This window comes from Sabethes cyaneus, chromosome 3 (assembly GCF_943734655.1).
Source record: "Sabethes cyaneus chromosome 3, idSabCyanKW18_F2, whole genome shotgun sequence".
In the NCBI taxonomy this organism is placed as follows: Eukaryota; Metazoa; Arthropoda; class Insecta; order Diptera; family Culicidae; genus Sabethes; species Sabethes cyaneus.
The window spans coordinates 151722489-151744720 of NC_071355.1; the positions used below are offsets into that span (position 1 = coordinate 151722489).

Here is a 22232-nt window from a genome sequence, read left to right on the forward strand (position 1 = left end):
AAGTAAGATTTTATCGAGTAGTATGCGGAGATTGATGCGGTCAAATGCGGTTCCAAAGTCGGTATATATCACATCTGCTTGCACCTTACGTTCCAAATCATTGATACAATTTAAGGTGAAGCCTAGGAGATTCGTTGTCACGGAACGCCATGAACCAATATTGGTCTGACTCTAAAATCTAGTGTCTAGAGCGTTGAGCTAATGCGGCACTCACCATTATTTCGAAGTAGTAATCTCACAATAATTTCTTATGTCTCGGCGATCGCCACTCTTAAAGACCGGAAACATTATGGCGATCTCCGAATTCGGGTCAAGTGTGTTACCTTTACACTGCCATTACGCCCTTCATCGCACAATGGGGCATTGGACAACCCAATATACTTTTGATCTATGTATATATCGAAATTTTCCAGTCCATCATTCTGAATCATTCTTCGCATCAGACACGTTAAGATCGTCCCTTTCCAAATAGGGGTTTACTTCAAGACCACGTATAACGTCATATATAAGTAAAAGAAAAAAGAAAATCGAATATGTTTTGCTCTGAAACATTTAATTCAGCGGTTCCCAAATGGGGATTCGTGAACCCCAAAAGTATCAGGAGCTCTTGAAAAATTTGGCAGTAATTCTCTTGCGTCCCTTGTGTTAAACATCGAATTCAACAGCCGTTAGCGGAGATAGTGCAAGTAAGATACGAGTTCTGAGTCATTGTTGCTTTCACCGACGGAATTTCAGATGAAACCTGGGTGATGATCGATGAGCGGAGAAAGGTGAAGGCCAACATTGAACGCAAACGAATCAAAACGGCAAAGACAGCAGCCCATCAACGATACTCCGAGCTAGAGAGGTCTTGTACACGGGGTAAGAGCGCTTGAATTAACTCCTTAGCTGAGCAGGGAGAAAGGGTTGCGCCAATGTTTCTCCCTTGTTCAAAAAGGATAATCGGCTCGACTAAATACTATCGCGGCATCAAGCGGGAAAATGGCGCCTACAAAGTATTCTCTCAGATTTTGTTACGCCGGCTGTTCTACGCATTACATCTTTATTGACTTCAAAGCAGCATACGATACAATCGATCGAGACCAGCTATGGCAGATAATGTACGAATACGGTTTTCGAGGCAAATTAACGCGACTAATCAGCAGGGATGCCACATATAATTCTATGCTTTTTGTTGGAAAAATCTGGCCACCTGTACATCGAGGAAAAATATCTGTGCAAAAATCTGTCCAATGCAAAACAATGAGAGTGAAAAAGATGGAGAATCATTTGCTGACCATTTCCGTCACTTTCACTCTAATTGTAAAAGCTCAAAAATCTGTTAAATCTGTGTATTTGGCAAAAATCTGTAGTCTATGCATACTGATTCTGTACAGGCGATTTCTTTCAAATATCTGTTAAACACAGAATAATCTGTGCATGTGGCAACCCTGCTAATCAGAGGTACATTAGATAGAGTGATGTGTTGCGTGCACATCTCGGGGACACTCTCGAGTACCTACGAGACGCGGCTAAGGTTGAGACAAGGTGACGGCTTCGCAGATGTCTTTGATGTCATAGCCAGGAACTTTGCGACGGCGGAGGCAATCTACTCCAGGATGGAAGCGGAGTCTAGGAGGATTGGGTTAAAAACAAATGCGTCCAAGACTAAATACATGAAAGGAAGAGGCTCAAAGGAGACAAACGCGAGCGTAGATTTCAGGCCAGCATACGATACAGTCGAGCGCAAACAGCTATGGCTGATAATGCACGACTACGGTTTTCCGAACAAACTGACGCAGCTGATCAAAGCCATACTGGAGCGGGTGATGTGCTTTATGCGAGTTTTGGGGGCACTCTCAAGTCCTTTTGTGCAGGGGCTTGTATCAAGGGGATGGACTGTTCTGTATATTATTCAACGTCGCTATTGAAGGTCTGACTCGGCGAGCGGGCATTGAAACGAGAGGAATGATCTTCTGCAAGAGTAGCCAACTCCTAGCTCGCCCACGACCTCGACATCATTACTAGAGAGCTTGAGACGGCGAAGGCAATCTACGCCAAACTGAAACGGAGGTTTGGAGGATTGGGTTACAAATCAATGCAACCCTATTGATATATATTTGGGATCTATGGTAACCCGCCGACAATAAAACGAGTAAGGAGATTCAACGACATATTCAAGCTGGAAGTCGAGCGTACTCTTCCGTCTGCAAGACGCTTCGTTCAAGGAGCGTGCACCACCTCATAAAGCTGACGATGTACAAAACGCTAATCAGACCGGTAGTCCTCTACGGACTTGAGACAGTAACTTTACGAAAGGCGTACGTGCACTTGCTATATTTGAATGAAAGATGTTGCGGACTATTTTTGACGGAGTACAAACGGATAGCGCAGAGTGGCGTAGGTATATGAACCACAAGTTGCAGGCACTACTTAACGAAAGTAGGGAGACTACGATGGGCCGGCCACGTCGCAAGGACGCCGAAAGACCATACAGTGAAATCCGTTCTCTTCAAGACCCCCACCTGCACTAGGAATAGAGGGCTCAACGTACTAGGTAGCTCAACTAGGTTGAAGTCGACTCGCGAAAGTCGATACGCTTAACGAATTGGCGACCAGTACCCCAGGACCGAGTACAGTGGAATTCTTGACACGGCAAGAGCCACCCCGGCTCTCTGCTGGTAGCCGGCAAGAGGTACGAAGCTGAAAATATAATATGCTCTTAGTATACCGTGGGTTTTTATGGATTTGACTTTGAGTATCATCCAAGGCCATAAGCGCCCTTACCATGTTTTGACGATATTTGGCAGACTACAAACTGAAAGCGGATAGCGATGGAGGCGTATGAATCAGGACTCTGTTTGGGAAGATTACTATCGTACTTCAGGTAAAATTTGGTAGGCGGCGGTGGACCGGACACGTCACAACGATAACGTTTCTTTTCAACAATTCCGCCGGCATCCAGAATATGTCTCGAACAAGTCCAAAGTAACTTGCGACTTCTAAGGCGACATTAGCGACGAGCAATTTGCTTGGAGCAACCCAAGGTCGAGTTGAATAGAGACGACTGTTTGCAACACATGTCATCTCGGTTCTATGCTGCGCACTACGGCGACGACAAGGAGGATCGCACAAATAGTCCCGTATCCTGTAAGTTTACTATTCTCTAAACAGCTGGCTGCGAAATTTGGAATTTCGAAACACCACCCCCACCCTAATGGCTACGCCTAAAGAGCCTTAGAGAGTCGCCATCTGAAACAAATAATCTAGCAACAATGCAGCTGCGTATGTCAGTGTTGCCGCACGCACAGAATATTCTGTGATCAACAGACATTTGGAATAAATAACTTTTCTGAAATATAAATATATAATTCCTTTTTATGATAATTTTACTATAATTAATGGTCGTACCGTAACTAGTTATGGTGCTGTTGTCTGTTATTGCTAATTCTTTTGAAAATCAGCGATTTTCTTTATTATTTTGAAGCTTTTATTTTGAAAAATTCATAAAAAGCTGCTTAAAATTTAGAAAAATGTGCTCAAAAATGTTCTCGGTCGAGATGGTGTCTCTCTATCTATGACAGGCTGTCTAGTCGCTACTCTTTTGAAGGCTCTCTAATCGGTGTTTTGACAAGTCTCCTGTTCGATTGGACTTACTTTTGGCAACTGATTCTGTTCGATTGGAATTTTCGGTTTAAGATGGCGACTCTCCAGCTACGCCCATGCCCTGGAAATGAATCTGAAAATTAAGTGCTGTAACTGAAAATGTAAAATAGTATACCTGAAGACCATGTTGGATTAATTCCTGAAATTATTTTTCGTCTAAATTCGAATGAGTTATATTGTATTTGACCTCGAAGTACCTACATCGTATATCACTAATAGGATACTGCTATCCACGTTTTTTTCGCAGTATTTGACGGTTAGTCTGTGTTATACTAACAATAGTTTTCTTTGATGGACTTATCTAAATAAGCATAAAATATAAGAATGAATTTTATATATAGTGAATGCTCTTAAAAGCTGATAGCTTTTCAAATACTGTGCCAGTCCCAGCCATTTCGCGAGAACGATGTTCAGCCATTTGAATAAGTCGAATTGAAAAGAAACTATAGCGATGACTTTAGCTTGTTATCAATTTCATCAATCAAATAATTTTAAAGTGCTATTTCGAAGCAGTTTCGAACAATCGTCGGAAGCGAGTCTGGTTTAGATCTATGGAGTAAAAATGTCACCATTACAGGACAGCTTCAAATGAACTTGCTTAACCAAGCAGAAACCTATCGCCACTGACGATCAGTTTTCCAGTACTTAAAACAGTTTTTATGATTTTTCTTTTTTTATTTCTCCTTGTGTCACTAACAATTTCCATACTAATATTAGTGTCATGCTTTGCATGGCGATGACAGCAGATAGTCTCCCATTCCTTCCTATCTGCGCATATTTAATCAGTCGTAATTTCCAACCGTTACTCACAGTTGTTCTATTTCTGGTTCTGATCCACTCCCGTGCAGGGCTGCAGGAAAGCAATTTAAATCCCGACGACATCGATTGGGTTGTGAGCACTCATGGACATTCCGACCATCTGGGGAACAATAATCTGTTCTTAAAGGCCAAACACATCGTAGGAACCAACATATCCCAGCGGAATCATTACTTCATCCATGACTTCAGCATCGGTAAGTGTTATCATTCAAACAAGTATTATTTTCTGGTATACGGGAAAATGGCGGCATGATTTGAGGAGCATGTGTCCGACTGACCTAAATCAGTCCCAATAAAAAGGAAGCTGATATCCCCTTGCTGAAAGAGGAATCGCATGGAAAGGGTTTATGGATGGTCGGATACAGCAGCGCGTACCAAGCACGGTTGTTGTGCATCCACCCTTTCAAGGAGACAGCAAAGGACTTTCCCTCTGATGGGCTTCCCGCCCGGCACGGGGGTAAATATTGACGAAACCGGATAGCACTTCTGAAGGCTCCTTATCACAGATGTGGAGCGCGGAATTAATTTTAGCTGTGTGAGTTTTACGAACGGGCAGGTGCTGGAAGAAGGTGTGAATCAGACAGGTTTGACGGCGGAAATGGCTTTTGAACTCACGCCGGAAATAGAAATACTCCTGCCGAATGGCGACCGTGTATTCTGTGTGCCGGAGAGGAAATTTAATCATTTGCTGCAAATTAATAGCGAGGGCTGAAATCGATTCGATTGAAAATTTATCAAGTTCGCTAGATGGATTTATTTGATAGCTGAGTGCTGCAGAGTGCGTGATAGGGTGGAAATTTTGGTATGGCCAGCCAATGCAATTGAAGGTCATTGATGTTTCGAGTTTAGGCTATTTCAATTTATCTCTCTGCAATTGCTAAGCTGATTAATATTTAGGAATCGCGTATTGAGCTCTAACTTTGCACACTTCAAAAGAAAAATTAAATTCACATATGCTACAAACTGAAATGCATAAAAATCAGTTCAATTTGCATCAAATAAAGCACACAGAACTCGTTTTTAAAGATACCAACCATGATAAATAAGCCCATATGCATGCAAACTTACACTTCATTATTTAATATTGCGTGTAAACCTTAAAAAGCACGTAATATTACATGATTCGCCATGTTTCTTTAACGTGCATGCCAAGAGCGTAATTCATTTCACTCGTGTTAACTTTTTGATTCATGTTCTAAGCAGTTGTGTTCCAGTGATAAAAGCCTTGCATAAAATATTTCCGCTCATTGCCCAATGGAACCAAACCTCATTCACTATAACGTATGAAACGTGTAATGTTTCAAGCATGGTGTCTTCAGAGAAGTTTATTAATGGAATATAGCGCATCTTTTTACACCATTATTAGGATGACGAATTTTTGTTTTCTAAATGCGTCCAAAAATATCTTTGGAAAAGTTGTGCAACATAGGTTGTAAAATAACCAACTTTGTTAAATGATTAACTAGCTATCTGTTACTGGTTGCGAAAAATAATGATTTATTTAAAAAAAGCGCCTAAAAATCAATTCTTTATTGCTTTTATTGCTTTCAAATGTTCTACAAAGCTATTGAGTATACTAAAATACACATATTCTCTGAAGGCTGTTTATCGCTAGGATGCATATTTAATGAGCTGTGAAATATTTAAAAAAATACACTATTGAAAAAAATCAATGGCGGGCAACTTTGGACAAACCAAACAACTAGTAGAGCAAAGTACTATGTTTAGTCTAAAGAAACTTTCAAGTCCCGTCGAACATTGTCCACCACTTCGAACTGGTCTCCGTCGATTACCATTCTATTGCCGATCCGTGCTTGCAAGCGCTCGGTTCCACCTACTAACAGATGCTTGGTTTTAGACGTATTCACCATTAATCCAACCCTCTCTCATACAAATTCTGAACGCAGATAAATTGGCTGGATTTATTGAAGATTGTGCCCTGCACCTTCTAGTGCGACAGAATATGCCATCACCTTTCCGAAGTCCACTGCGTGCTTAAAACGGGCTTGGCAACGCAACCAAAATCCTTACACAGCACTGTACTCCGTTTATACTGGCTTCAACCAGTCTTGTCAGTTTCCCTGGAAAGCTGTTTTCGTCCATTATTTTCCATAGCTCTTTACGGTCAATAGTATCGTATGCGGCCTTGAAATCTATCAATAGATGGTTCACTTCCCACAAATCTAATTGCTAGCGGCGATAGACGGCGAAAGTTGATCTGAGAAAGCACTTTATAGGCGGCGTTGAGAATAATGATCGCTCGGTAGTTTCCACATTCCAACTTGTCGCCCCATTTGTATATTGGGCATATTACTCCCTCCTTTCATTCCTACGGTAGCTGTTCTGCTTCCCAGATCCTACCTATTAGCCGGTGCAGACAGGTAGTTGACCTATCCGGGCCTATCTTGATAATCTCCGCTGCGATTCATCATTACCAGCTGCCTTATTACTCTTGAGTTACTTGATGAATTCGATCACTTCACCTATTGTGGGAGTTGGCACATCGCCATCATCCGCCGTACTGAAGTAGTTATTCCCCTGCTGTCTTGATATTCCGTTTCCGCATCATTCAGGTGCTCATTATAGTGCTGCTTCCTCCTATCTATCTACTGTTCTTGTTTCTTGTTCTTGTTCAGTTTCTTATAGAGTTTACGCGTTCCCTGAGAACGACACAGTTGTTCCATGTGCTCGCACTCCATTTCTTGTAGATGGCGCTTCTTATCCCGGGAAAACTAGGTTTGCTGTCTTCGTGTCTGTCTGCATTCTTCTCGTCTAACATCTTCTGGCATTCCTCGTCGAGCCAGTTGTTACGTCGACTCCTTTCAATGACCCCAATGGCACCTTTCGCTGCGCTGTTAAATGCTGTTTTAACGCTATCCCAGCAGTCATCGAGACAGGCTTCGTTTAGCTCTCTCGCCACTTTAGTCGTTCCAGATTGTACCACGGCGGGCGACGGTACCGAATATTGGTAACAGCGGAAAGACTTTGCCACAGTCCAACCACAAACAAACAGACGAGACACTCGCGTTAAATCCATCTCCCATTCAAAAACCACTCATTTTTCAAAAAAGAATGTTTCGCAACACCGCGGCGTTCGAGTGTTGCTTCGAGTTTTCAGTTAAAAACCTTACAAATGTTAAAACATAACAGTATAAAACCCTACAAATATAAGCTACTCTGCAACATGCATAGCAGAGGGTGCAAGTGTGCAAGCAAAATGTGTAGGATGACGGACGACATAGAATAAGTCAGTTCGTTAGTGGTTTAACCATCGAAAGATAGTGGCTAGAATCGATGTTTGCGCCACGATTCTAACGTCGATGCTATTCGAGCAGTGCAAAAAAGCAAAGTCATGGGTATAAACGTCCTGTTGAGAACTTGACCCTTCTTTATCGACAGACTTCGCAACCGGTTATTAGAGTACAGGAAAATTACGGGGCTAGTGCAGCGATCCTACTGACTATGTAAATAGTTTCAAAAAAAAAAAATCTTCTAAACAACTGCAGAGTATACTAAAATAAGCAACTTTGCAACTATCTATTTCTTACCGGTTGCGAAATATGTTTAAAAAAGAACGTTAATTTTTAATTGCTTTTAAATATTCTACAAACTTATTTAGTATACTAGTTGAGCCCGAATCTTACGATCCGGAAATTATAAATGTCTGTCAAGAAAACTGCGGATTCATTCTGAATAAAAACATTTTCTCCGCTGTGCTGATTCTCTGGGTGGGCAAAATGGTTCTTTCGTGTGAGAGGCCTTGGACTGTTCGTTTTCTGTCGCGAACCAATTCAAATGAGCGGCACAATGATATCGCGACGAGTAATCGAGTCGAGCAGTCGAATAAAGCAATTGAGTCAAGTAATCGAGTCGAACAGTCGATTCGATCAGTTAAATCGAGCAATTCAATCGAATAGTCGATGAGCAGTTTAATCGAGCAGTAAGGTCGAGTAGTAAGTCGAGCAGTAAAGTCGTGCAGCCGAGTTTAACGGTCAAATCGATTAGTTGAGTCGAGCAGTTAATTCTAGCAGTTGAGTCGATCAGTGGAGTCGAGCAATCGAGTTGAGCAGTTGAGTCAAGCAGTCGGGTCGAGTAGTTGACTCGAGCAGTTCAGTCGAGTAGTCCAGTCGAGCAGTTCAGTTGAGCAGTATTCGAATAGTCGATTCGAGCAGTTGATTCGAGCAGTATGGTCGAGTAGTTAGTCGAGCAGTTGAGCAGAGTAGTCTTGTCGAGCAGTTGATTCGAGCAGTTCAGTTGAGCAGCCGATTCGAATAGTCGAATCGAGCAGTTGAGTCGATCAGTCGGGTCGAGCGGCTGAGTCGAGCAATTCAGTCGAGCATTCAATTCGAGCAGTCAGTCGACCAATTGAGCAATCGAGCAGTCCAGCAGTTGACCGGTGAGGTGACAGAATAGAACCCATTGCTACGAAAGCCTGGCGTCCTGTCAGGGGCCTGTTTTTAGTTATCGATCGATCGATTAGTTATGACGTCCTGTCAGAGACCTGGTTTTGGCTACATACGAACCTCTTATATATTAGAATAGAAGACAGAAGATAGAAGATAGAAGATAGAAGACAGAAGATAGAAGATAGAAGAAGATTTTAAAATACACATTTTCTCTGAAGACTGTTTGTCGCTAGGATGCATAACCAATGAGTTATGAAATATACAAAAAAAAAAAAAAAAATTTGCACTATTCAATAAAATTTGGAAGAATTTGCGACTGTCTGATCCGAGCAGGCTGAATTTGCTCTTTTTACTTTATTTTTGCTATTTTGCTCTTTTGACTATAGCGTCCCAGTCAAACAAAATTCGAAACAGTGATGCATAGGCCAATTGTAGAGTTCATTATTATCTACAATATTGTTGAATAAAGTATAGTTTTATCTTTTATATTTATGGCGCAATGGGGCTGATACCCCGCTGGTAGCGAAAAGAGCACTCTTTTTGCTGCCAATAGCGTTGCAGCTCTGTAACGCTATAAGTACAAAATAACAAACTATACTTTCTTCAATAATATTGTAGATAATAAGTAACTCTACACTTGTCCTATAAATCACTTTTTCGTATTCTGTTTGGCTGAGGCGCTGTAATCAAATAAGCAAAAAAGAAGTAAAAAGAGCAAATCAACCCTGGATCCGAGTATAGGTTTTGGGCGCTTAATTTGTTGTTTTACAATTAGTTGCGTGCAATTGTTTACATACTCTGAGTGTATTACTGTCAAGTGTGAAATAACTGATAAACAAAGGCTTAAAATAAACTATTGATGCGAAGAACGTTAGCTAATTGAGGACTTTTACCTGTCATAATTTTATCTCGTTTTTTGCATGTTAATTGAAAAGTAATTAGGTATATTTCAAATCAACCTGTCACAATAAATGATGCAACATATTAACTATTTTCAAGGAAATTGACGAATGTGAACCAGTGGTAAATGATAACCCAGATTATTTATTTATATTTTTCCATTCAACCGTGAGCTGTGCGTCCAGTTACAAATATTATATGTTTTGAAGAAGTTCCTTAAACCAGATAACAATCGTTTCAAGCCAGGTGCCTAAAATTTGACTAGTATGTACTACAAGTCACACAAAAAATTTCAAAATGCGATATCGCCAATCACCAGAAGAAGTTTTATTGTGGCCTGATGAAACTCTTAGTGGAACTACGAAATCCAAGAAACGGGTAAAACCGATATACAGACCATGGGTATTTATGAAATTTAAACTTGTTTTCTTGTATCATATTTATACGAATATTTCAGAGCATTTATTGCAATACAGTAAATCAAAAATTTGCCTGGCAAACATTTGCAAATAGTCAAGTTTTGTCGAATTGAACCAGCATTCATAGTCCTACGTGAGCCCCCGTTCGTTTTTCTTACCCCCGCCCCCCTTCCTTCAGTTGCGAAACATCGAAAGGACAAAAGCCTCATAAAATATTTGCAATGGCCTCAATGATTGCCTTTCTGAGGTTTGGTTCCGGATTTGGTTGGCATTGCTTCGGGTATATCAAATTGGTAATCCGATCCGTGAAATCCGATTTTGTTGTATTCAAAATCACACAAAGTAACATTTTATCAGGACAACACATAAGAAGATTGTTTTCTGATGCTGATTTAATGCATTTCTTATTTAAAATACTTTTTTCATTTTATTTTAATAAAGGTTATTACAAGGACCACAATATTGTAAAACTTTCTCTAAAACCCACCAAATATAAAGCGACGATTTACGGAACTTTTCTAGAAGAAAATTTTCAACAACTGCTACTGTAATTTTACAAATGACCATGCGTTCCTAGCTTCTTTAAAACCGGTGGAGGCGCATTGTTCATTCATATTCCTATTATAGTCGATGTAACTTTTATTTTTACTTCAGTAGCAGTTATATAGCGAGTGACTGTTATAATAAGCATGATTGGAACTTGTTCTTGAAATTGGATGATTAACTTTAGCATTTTTTTTAGTTTTATATCAATACGATATGTGTCTCACTGCATCTGTGGAAAAGCGAAACGAATGATTGATTTTTAACCTGCTGCATTGAGCGTCGAAATATATCTTTTGAGACAACTGCACAATATAGTGCTTCGATATGTTTTGTCCTTTATTTCTGCAAAATTTATTTGGTGAAATTCTCGTTGTTACAACACTATCCTTCGTGCTAAAAGTGTTCGTATCATATACCAACCGTTAAGCATTTATATAATGAAACTCCCGTCACGTCTTCTAGCACAAAATAGATATCGTTGAGCTCACAGCATATCCAATACAGTGGCATAATGCCAAATCGAGCCAAACAGCGTTGAACCTTAGAGTTACTTGAAAAACAGGAACTGCTTCCAGACATAATCTTCTTACGATTTTTTTTCTCGGTGATAAATTTTAAAGGCTGCCACGGTTGCAAACCGCTTCTTTTTGAGATTAGACTTTGGAAAACCGTTTACTTCTTTTTATTTCCATCATCATTGCACGTCTGACACTTTCTATATAATATACGTGCAATTATGTATCTGCAAGCTATAGTTATTCTGCAAAAAAAAAGTTTTGAGTAAAAATACTGTGCCACAGAACGGTTAGCTTCCTAATTCCAACTTACCATGCAAGCAATTTATTCCATTGAACCATTTTGCTTCCAATGATTTCAAAAGCGATTGCGTTTCATTAACATGATTTATGACACAAACGGTAATTTTTCGTTTTGTACGAGGCGTATCTTGAACTGATCGTCGGTTCATAAATTCGACTGTTTGCAATTTGAATTTTCACCGTGGCCATCCGTGACAGGCAGGTAATAAATTTCTAATGAAGCTCATAAAGTAAAACAAACAGATCCGAGCAAATTTACACAAAGTGTCGAAATTTAATGCGTCGCCACTAACTCATGTACGACCGAAACTGCCTGCAGCAGGAGCATCTTTTCAGGGTGAAGCTTAATCTCATGTCCGTACGGGGAAATACGAGATAATAGGAAAACCCATATCCAGTTGCTGACAAGTTTTCCGTTTAATTATCCTCGCTTTACCCGGCGAGACCCATTTTCACCTTCTGCTGGTGGTAGTTTCGGTTTCGGACTCCTGCGGCAGATTTTTTCATCAACTGGCGGACCAACTTGTGGCAGACTATTTTAGACACACTCCCATCTGCTTGGGAAAAATGTCGCTTTGAGACGATTAACCTACGCCGGGGACATGCATGCGGAAACATTCCCTAGGGAAATGAAAGTTGAATGTGCGGCAATTCGTCGCCACCCGCAGTCACGCTCCTCTGGTGACCTTTTCCTTGGCGCGGTGTCCCGCGAGCTGGCTCTTCGTGCACGGATGCTGAAGCTAATGGAAATCTGGAGAAGAAAATTAAAATTATCGATTTTTTCCGCTCGGAAGCATATGGGAAGCGCAACTGATTTTCACCTTCTTTTTCATTCTCATCTCGAGCCGGAACGGGAAACCAAATGCTCCACTGCGTCGCAGTGTGCGCCGGAACACGTACGGGTCGGCAAATAATGAAAGTACCTACGTCAACTGGGTGGGGTCGACTAAACCGATGCGATAGAGATTTTTCCCTTCGCCAACGGTTGACCGTTTTCGTTCGTGTGCGGTTTTGGTGTGCCATGAGGGTACGAATTGTATACTAGTTTCAAACTGTCATTCGATTTTATAGCAGGTTGACACTATAATGGCGTTTTTATGCCTAATAGTTTTCTAAGATAGTGAAAAGCTTGAAGACAATGTATTATTAATGATTTTAAAATCGAATTGGAATTGAAATTCCAAGTTTATCAAATGGTTCAAAATGGCTAAAGCTTCGTAGCACCTCTGCTGGTTATAAAGTCTTTCAACACTGGACAGGATGCCACATTTCGAAAGCATAATGACTATCAACGTTCTGCTGTGCTCCGGTCTTAATCGTATCATATGCAGGCTTCATTTGTAGTTTTTGTTTTTTCAACTACAGCGCCTTAGCAAAAATGAAGAAAAAGTGGATGCACCCCATTAGGTATGCGAACGTTAGGCATACGAACGTTAGATATAATGAACGTTGATCATAAATACATTAGACATAATGAACGTATGGTATCATGGAGGATAGGCATAATGTACCTTAGGTATAATATTCAATTTTGCCTTTAAAGGGCTACATATATTATTCCAGTATGGTAGGCATAATGAACGACATGCGATCTGCAGTTAACTTGCGAAAGGGCCAATCTCCAATCAACTCAGTTACAAAAAGCATTGCATATAGAGTAAATCGGATTTATTTACTACACAAATGGCCGAAATTCAAATGGTAGGGTAGATGCTCCATTAGTCGCGCAGGGAAGCACAATGTAACTTCTTTTTTCTTGTTTATTAAGTTATATGCTTCAATTAATGCTTGTGGGATATAAATTTATCAAACACAAGGTATATGTCACAAGGCAAAACAATTGCTTTCATTGTACAAGAAGCTTTATAAAGAAAAAAAAAATAATTTCCCGATTCAATTATATTGTACCAATAGCGCTCCAACTGCGCCTATAGTTGTTTTAGATTTTAGAAAATCGGCATTTTAGCAAAATGCTTTAACTTCAAATGGTGTAGTCTAACTACCAATACTCCTAAGAACTTGTTTTATATAATGAACGTAATTGTTTTATTTAAAATGCTACGGTGAGGAAAATATGCATTAATAATGAATAGTAGCGCAACTATTGGTACTACCACAATTATTGGATCAACTACCCTATAGTAGATCAATTGGCTTTAATTTCAATTAGCTTCCGGTGGCACTGCAGCAAAAATAATGCTGTTAAGACTCCAACTAATCAATGATGCGATTAAACTGTAGACAATCACGAAGAAAAACATATCCGCACAAAATCCAAAATTCAAAACCACTGCCAAAAAGCTGGGACCAACCCTGTTTTCGATGCCAACTTGTTAGTTCTACGGCTGCCAGTGAGGCGCAAGCGTGAGTGTGAGCCCTAAAGCGATGTTAGCTTTTGTCAACGTAAAGCAAATAACGTTAAGGTGCCAATTCGTTGACCGCAGCAGCGGAAATCCGATTTTGACATTTCTTACTTTTCGTTTTGGCAGCTATAGTGTTGCTTGCTTGCAACGAGCGCACTGTTGAACATTTTGGAATGTGGGACAAAAATCGAAGCTGCAAGTTCTAGGCATTTTCTCAAACTGGTGTAATCAAAAAAGTTGTTTGTGATCATCACAGCTTAAACGTCTTAAAATATTTACGTAGTAGCAAAATTGTCTCGAGCGCCAAATTCTTACGTCCGCATTACAAAACTTTTTCATGATTAAATGGGTTGCCGATGGTTACATAACTGCAAAAGTAGTTGTAAAAAGCGGCACTTGTACTAGACAAACTTTGAAAGATTCAGCAATACCATCTACAGTTAGATTAAGTAGCACTTGCAGATTATCCTTGACCGTCATTCAGGCATAATTGCAGCTACTACACTGAGAATATAATTTCGTATTGTTTTTGAAAAAACATTCGTAAAACTATATTCGTAGCTGGTACAAATAATTTCATACCATTTAAAAACATTCGTAGGCTTATTGTCTACCGCAAATGTTGTTATTACGAATGGTTCGTATTTTTTACGAGAGCACATTCGTAGCTGTCTAGCATCAAGACCCATTTGATGCACGGTTGTTGTCTGCCATCATTATCGACGAAAACGGGATGCGAAAATTGTATGTAGAGAAAATAGACTTGTGCAATTATGAACTTCTTGGTATACAGTAGCTGTGGTTCTGTGGTTTGCGGCGTCGTCGGCTGTTCGTAAAAAAGTATGACAAACCAGCTCAGTTCGATTCCCGATAAAATTAGTTTTTTCAGAGATAATAAAGATTTCGCTATTTTTCGATAGGTGTCGGTAATGTAGCTTACTGACACCTATCGAAAAATAGTGAAATCTAGTATTATTTTTAGCGACAGCCTTTTCGTGCATTCGTAAAATCTACGAACCATTTTGTAAAATGCAATAATTCATACGAATATAGCTTCGTTACTATGTACAAAACATTCAGGATTGATTTTACGAATCTACTTCGTGGTAGAAAACAACGAAAGAATTCGTAAAGCAAACGCTCGTTTTCGTACTATAAACCAAGTTTTATTATCAGTGTGCAGTTATAACTGCAGCTACTTAGGGCCGGAGTGGCTTTAGCCGTATCGTATTTAAATTCCTCTCCACTGTACACAGTCCTATGCTACATGTCACCAATTCGTTGAGCGTTTCGACACACACACACCAGTCGGATTCAACCTGGTCGAGCCATCTAGCACCCCCTATTCATGGTCCGGTGAAGTTCTTGAATAGAAAGGATTTCACTGTACAGTCATCCAACATCTATGCGATGTGGTCGGTCCACGTAGTCTCCCAACATTCGTCAGGTGTACGATGGAATCTCTCCAAGTAATGCCTGCAACTCGTTGTTCATACGCCTACACCACTCTCCGCTATCTGTTTGTACTCCATCAAAAATAATCCGCAACACTTTCGTTCAAATACGGCAAGAATACGTATGTTTTTCGTAAGCAGAGTCTCAAGTCCGTAGAGGACTACCACCACTTTGATTAGCATTTTGTACATCGTCACTCGACTTCCATCTTGAAAGCGTCGATGAATCTCCTTACTCGTATTACTGTCGGCGGTGACCAGAGATCCCAAACATATAAATTCATTAACCACTTGCGGTCCATCGTCGTCAATAGTCACCGTCCATGGGAGGTGAACGTTATTTTCTCTGGAGCCTCTTCGCCTCTTATGCTCAATCCTCTTAGCCTTCGTTTTTAGTCTGGTGTAGATTACCTCCGACGTCTAGAGGTTTCTAGTAATGATGTCGAGATCGTCTGCGAAGACTTGGACCTCGCGGATCACACCTACAATAGCGATGTGGAATAACATACAGTCCATCCCCTTGCCACAACCTCCTGCGCCATTCGGAGGAACTCAAAAGTGCCCCCGAGACACCCCAGATAACACAAAATCGTAATAGAAAGTTCACATTAAATCGTTTTCATGTCAATTTCACATTGGAATTGTATAATGATTAGAGTATGTCAAATCGAAGTGAACAATAAGTTATTTTGCAGTCGTGCGTGTCTTCATATACAATTCATGACTGTGAATCATAAAGCAGGATAGACAATTGCAATATTTGATTATATCTTAATCATATATTCAGGAGTATTTAATTGCGTGTTATAAAAACTGCGCAAGATAGAATTACAAATACTTGTCAAAATTTTCGCACGTATATCGCCTCCACTTTGGTATATATATGTTCTTCTTCTTATATGGCGTGAAATATAACTTTTTCGTTCAGATATGATTTCGTATACCTCAGTTGCAATCGAGATATACAAACCAAATGGTTTACTGGGACTGACGTAGCACCGCACTAGCTACAGGTTCAGTCGGGTCAGTTTGTCTGGAAACCGTTCTCGTACAATATCTGCCGTAGCTGTTCGCGCTCGACTATGTGCTGCCTTAAAATCCTCGAAAATATGATGCGTGGGCACGTTGTACTCCTGACATTTATGGACGATTTGTCGAAGAGTGGAAATTTGATCCGTGGTAGCATGGGCCCCTATGAAGCCCGTCTGATACTGCCCTACGAATTTTCTTACTATTGGGGATAGATGACGTAACAAAACCGAGGAGAGCACCGTAGGCGGCGTAGATCAGCGTAATGCCGCAGTAACGAGTCGGTCCTTTCAGGCGACTCATTTGTAGGTAGTCCTAGGTAAACTTCCACTCCGTCTTCCTCTGTCATATTGCGATTGAGATGCTCATCGCAGAACTGCTTCCGAACTGTTTGTGACAAGGTTCCTTCCACATCCTTACAGATATCCGGCTTCGGTGTGTATCCTTTACGAGTTTGGTTCGCCTTCTCATAGAACTTGCGCGTGTTATAAGCCCGGGCTAAATAACTGTTCTAGCTCTTTACGATCTCTGTCCTTCTCGTGGTCTGTCAGAATGGAGGTCAATTCATTCCGCGCTCCTCGATACTTGACCAAATTGTCCCTCGTGGCAATGCTTAGATAGTTTTCCAAACTCTTTGTTTTCCTGTCCATCGCTCGGTGACTCGGTTTCTTAACCTAGCACCGCCGTTACGGTCTCCGTGACGGCCGAGCGTGTCCCGCTCCATCCGTCTTCGTGGGTTGAGCACCTAGCCCAAAAGAGGAAGCTAGAGCTTCAACCAGTACGTGGCGTAGTCCTCGGCAATTCGTGGGTTGCCTATTTGTCGTATGTTTAACCGATGAGTACGGTTTTGTCGCGAGGTATATACCACTGATAGTTTTGAACGCGTATGTGCTGCTACTAGATAATGATCCGAGTTGATATCCGCACCCCCCCGTAGGAAGGTACAATGGTGATGTTCGACAAAAACCGGGCAGCGATGAGAATATGGTCAATTCGGTTCAATGTTCGTGGATCAGGTGATCTAAAGGTGACTTTGTGGATATTTTATTTTATTTATTTATTTTATTGATTTACTTCATCTGACACAAATAAAGATTAAGTGCTATGAATGGGAAAAGCCGATTTGAGTTGAAATTTATTATCTCATTCTCAAATCGGCATAAAAACCCATTATCTTTTCCTTTGTAATATCACATCAAAATATAAACTTAAATAAACATAAGATTCATAAACAAAAACATAAAATTGTCGTTAAGTTAAGTTCTAATCCTAGCTTTGAATGTGTTTGTCGATACAGAGAAGTCAAAGTGGTTATATACGTCGTTAAAAATAGAACACATCGCCTGGATTGGTTCGTGTTGTCCATATTGTGTGCGGTGGAAATCAAGTCGAAGAAATCCGCGGGATCTTAGCGGTCGAGGTATAACGTTAATGTTTACTATTGCCAGAAGATCAGGAGCATCAATTTCGAATTTCAAAAGTTGAGCAACAAAGACGGCTCTGGATACATCTCTTCTTTTGGCTAAGGTTTCGATGTTCAGCAACTTACAGCGGTCCTCATAGCGAGGAAGGTTACGAGAATCATTCCAGGGCAAAAATCTCAGCGCATGTCTAATGAACCTTCGTTGCACTGCTTCAATTCTGGCTGACCAATTATTTGTATACGGGCTCCACACCACAGAAGCTGTATCCAAAATGGAACGTACAAGCGAGAAGTAAAGAGCGCGCAGACAATATGGGTCACGGAAATCATTGGCCACACGCATGATAAAACCCAAGTTGCGATTTGCTTTAGCAATGATATCTACAGGGGGTGAAAAAGTTTTTAATCATTAGGCCTCGAGAAGCTGCATAGTTGATGCACCGCTGGCCGTTATCCCGAGCAAAGTTCCATAACTTAACAGTAGCAAAATTTATTATCCTGTGATCATGTTTTGATAACAGTATTTAGTAAAAACTTGTATGAATTAAGTGACAACATAACAAAAATGATAACAAAAATCGTTCGGCATGATATCAAGGTTATACTATACTCAGTTATCATCGATAGCAAATGAAGTCCAAATTTTGTTATCGAATTTCTTCACTATTGAGAACATGTGTTGTTATCATGATGTTATCTAAATAACAAAAAAATCTTCTTTACCATAGTCTACTATATCGACATTTTGTCTCGGCTAACTGTCAAAAAACTAAAAATAATTGTTGGGAGTTACAATGGGGGGCCTCGAAAAAACCTCCCCATACGTTTATACTTAATTCTACCGGCCGGAATTGAACTCACGCCTTAGAGCATCCTATGCAACTACCTTACCTGTGCACCACAACTGCTCTTGTGTGTAACTGGGTTTAAAGCGTATGTGCTTTGGCCAATTCGCAGTGACGTTATGGCACTGCACGATCTCTTTTACACTCGCAGTGCTGGCTGCCTATATGGAAGTGTGAAATTGTTCAACAGTTTTCTGTCTTTTTTATTCTCTCCCGCTTCCCCCTGCGTCGCAGTAAATGGCTTTGCTGTCAAAGTGTCAACCATAGATTGAAATCTGCTATAAATAGAAGTAAGCTTTGAGTATGCCGACGAGCATTGTACAATCGTTTTTTTTTTCGAGTTTAGTTACGCGTCAGTTTCAATTTTCATTCTAACTCGAAGCTCATTATTAGTAAACTGGATTCAAAAATTAGAAACTTTACTACAAAACAGACTGATAGAACTCTGCTGGATTCCGGGTCATGCTGGAGTCAAGGTTATGAAGCAGCTACAGCACTCGTGCGCTAATTGCACGTCCTCTAGTCGCACCGTCTTTTAATTGCACGTTCGCTAGTTGCACGATAGTGCAACTAAAAAACAGTTATCTGTCAAACGGCACGTGGTTTCCTAGGTGGTTGCTATAAACAAAAATGCAGCGATGCCGAACAAAAGCTCTCTTCTGCATTACGTAGATATATTAAAAGCAAATTAATTCAAATTCTGCTAAACTTTGGAATGAATTGGACACGTATTCCTTAAGCTTTTGGTTCGTTTGTAAAGATTTAACTGTTTTTCTCAAAATCTAGCGCACGTGTGAGTGCATGTGAAGAATTCTTTACGGTGAAAACGTATCATGTTTTACAATAAATATTAGCAGCCATCGTGCAATTAAAAAACTAAATTCGCTAGTTGGATCACCTCATTCGTGCAATTAGCGAACGAGTGCTGTAATCAATTATCCGCTAACGCTAGAAACAATACACCAATTTCAACAGCAATTCCGGCAGAAGTTGCTATGAAAGAAATGAAACGTAAGATCGAACAACATTGGGACAACTAGTGGTTTTCAATGCAAGACGTAAAATTGCGACATTTGAAACTAAAAAATGGGTAGACTGAAGGTACGCCTGTGATCAACGTATTCTAACCGAACTGGAAATTGGACATACGAGACTAACACATAGCTTTTTACTTAACAAAGACTCACCACTATTATGCGATTGTTGCGAAACCACAATTAACGTACGACACCTTCTCCTCGACTGCAGAAAATATATAGACGCCAAACGAAAATGTAATATTGACGAAGTAACACTACAAAGACTCCTATGTAACGAAAGTTATAGTGAAGAAAAAGTGATAAAGTACTTAAAAGAATGTGTCGTGTACAATCAATCATGAAACTGTAAAAAAATAAACGCTAACTCTGCGATTACTGCGGTTTTTTCACCAATTTTGATTTTTTAAACGGTTTTACGCGCCACGTATCCCTCGTGGAAAAAAGACTTACACAAAACCAGAAAAAGAGTAATACACAAAAACCAGAATAAGAAAGTTTCAATATAAATATTAATAAAAAAGCGAACACATTTTCATTCGAGCAAGTTTAATTAGTAATAAATTATAAAGAAATTTTTAAAAAATTTGATAACTTTGACAATTATTTAATGGCGATCATGTTAGTAGAATCTCAAAGGAATTTTTCGTTTTATTCTGCTATGCAACAAATTCATGAAAGTAAATATTTTGTATACGAATCACACCTGTGTAAACATTTCTTATTTGATCTCGCATAATAACTTTGAGCTAAAACAATCTGCCAAACTAATTGACAACGCCAAAAGGTGATGGTGGACATCAGAAGGTTAATATATTACTTCTTTTTATTGAAATCGCAAAACGGTTTGTTAGTATTTTAACTTGTTTAGAGGGATTATTACGGATAACCTTTCTTGATATCCGTGTACCATATCATGTTATATAGAAATATTCATTAAATAACATCAATATAACATATTGAGTTATCCGTTAACAAAACAAGCTATCTTGTAGATATCGCTTTGTGATCAAACTTTGCTCGGGATGGAAGATGACTTGGGACAGCACTTTGTAGGCGGCATTCAGGATAGTGATCGCTCGGTAGTTCTCACAATCTAGCTTATTACCTTTCTTGTAGATAGGGCAGAGAACCCCGTCTTTCCACTCCTCCGGTAGTCGTTCCGTATCCCAAATCTTGACAACCAGTTGATGCAGACAGCCAGCCAACTTGTCCGGGCTCATTTTAATAAGTTCCCTGCAATGCCACCCTTTTCCGTTGCTTTGTTGTCTTCAGCCGCTGGCTGGCATCTTTAACTTCCCTTATCGATGGGAGTGGCACATCTTCGTTGCTTGCTACACTAATGTGGTCACTTCCTCCGCTATCATGGTCTTCCGCCTGCACGCCATTCAGGTGTTCATCGTAGTGCTGCTTCCACCTTTCGATCACCGCACGGTCGTCAGTCAAGATACCCCCATCTTTAGCTCTGTACATTTCGGCCCGCGGCACAAAGCCTTTGTGAGATCCGTTGAGTCTCTGATAGAACTTCCGTGTGTCGTGAAAACGGTACAGCTGATCGAGTTCTTCGCACTCCTTCTCCTCTTCTTCTTCTTCTCCTTGAAGAATCGGGTTTGCTGTCTCCGCTTCTGTTTGTATCGCTCCACATTCTGACGAGTGGCTCTACGCATCATTTATACCCGCGTTGCGTCCTTCTCAGCCAATATCTGCTGGCATTCCTCGTCAAACCTAGGACGTCCTGGTGAGATAATGAAACGAGCCGATATAGTTCCTAAGTTGATAAGCATTTCCTCTTACCAACGTTAATATGCAGAGGTATGGCGCCCTATACGCTTGCGTTATTTTATGTATTTATTTTTGAACTGAAAAAGCCCGAACTTTATATTGATTCAATAGCGAGGTTACCAATCTTTTTATTTGATACTAACATCATCAAAATCAGTTCAGCTATGTCTGAGTAAAGTGAGATTGAAAATAACATACGCACACACACATACAGAAAATCCTCAGTTTTCGAAGCTAAAGAAAGGCAAAAAGTCAAAAACGCGACAAAACGAATATTTTAGAAATTTGTTTAACCCTTTATAAGGCCGTGGCAATTATATTGCCACCATCGAAAAATATTTGTTTTGCGTCTATAATGACATCAATATAATTATAGAAGCAAAATAAAAATTTTTTGTTGGTGGCAATATAGTTGCCACTGCCTTATAAAGGGTTAATCATAGAAAAAGCTTTAGTACAATATTTTTGGTGATAGGGTCATTAGTTATTTACCTTTCAGTCGACACGAAATAACGGTTCTATAAATTCAGAAAAGTTTCAAGGTAAAGATGAATATTTTTAGAACCACCACCCTAACTCCGAAGGTGCGGTTTTTTTTATCAAATATTTATTTCAGTTTAGAAAAGTTTTACGGTTTGAATATTAATAGTATTATTGTGCTATTCCGTTGGAATAGTTACGGTTCGATAAACCCATGGAATAACTTTCAAATAATGTTAGGTAATACTCTATTACGACTCTCTTAT

The 22232-nt window shown here is 40.0% G+C and overlaps 1 protein-coding gene across 1 annotated transcript in view; it reads left to right on the forward strand.

Moving 5' to 3' along the window:
- LOC128741756 (metallo-beta-lactamase domain-containing protein 1) overlaps positions 1 to 22232 on the forward strand; it is a 203399-nt gene that overhangs the window by 43806 nt on the left and 137361 nt on the right. The window contains exon 2 of the mRNA XM_053837771.1: positions 4494 to 4658. Coding sequence (XP_053693746.1) covers positions 4494 to 4658 — 165 coding nt within the window. The remainder of the gene's footprint in view (positions 1 to 4493; positions 4659 to 22232) is intronic.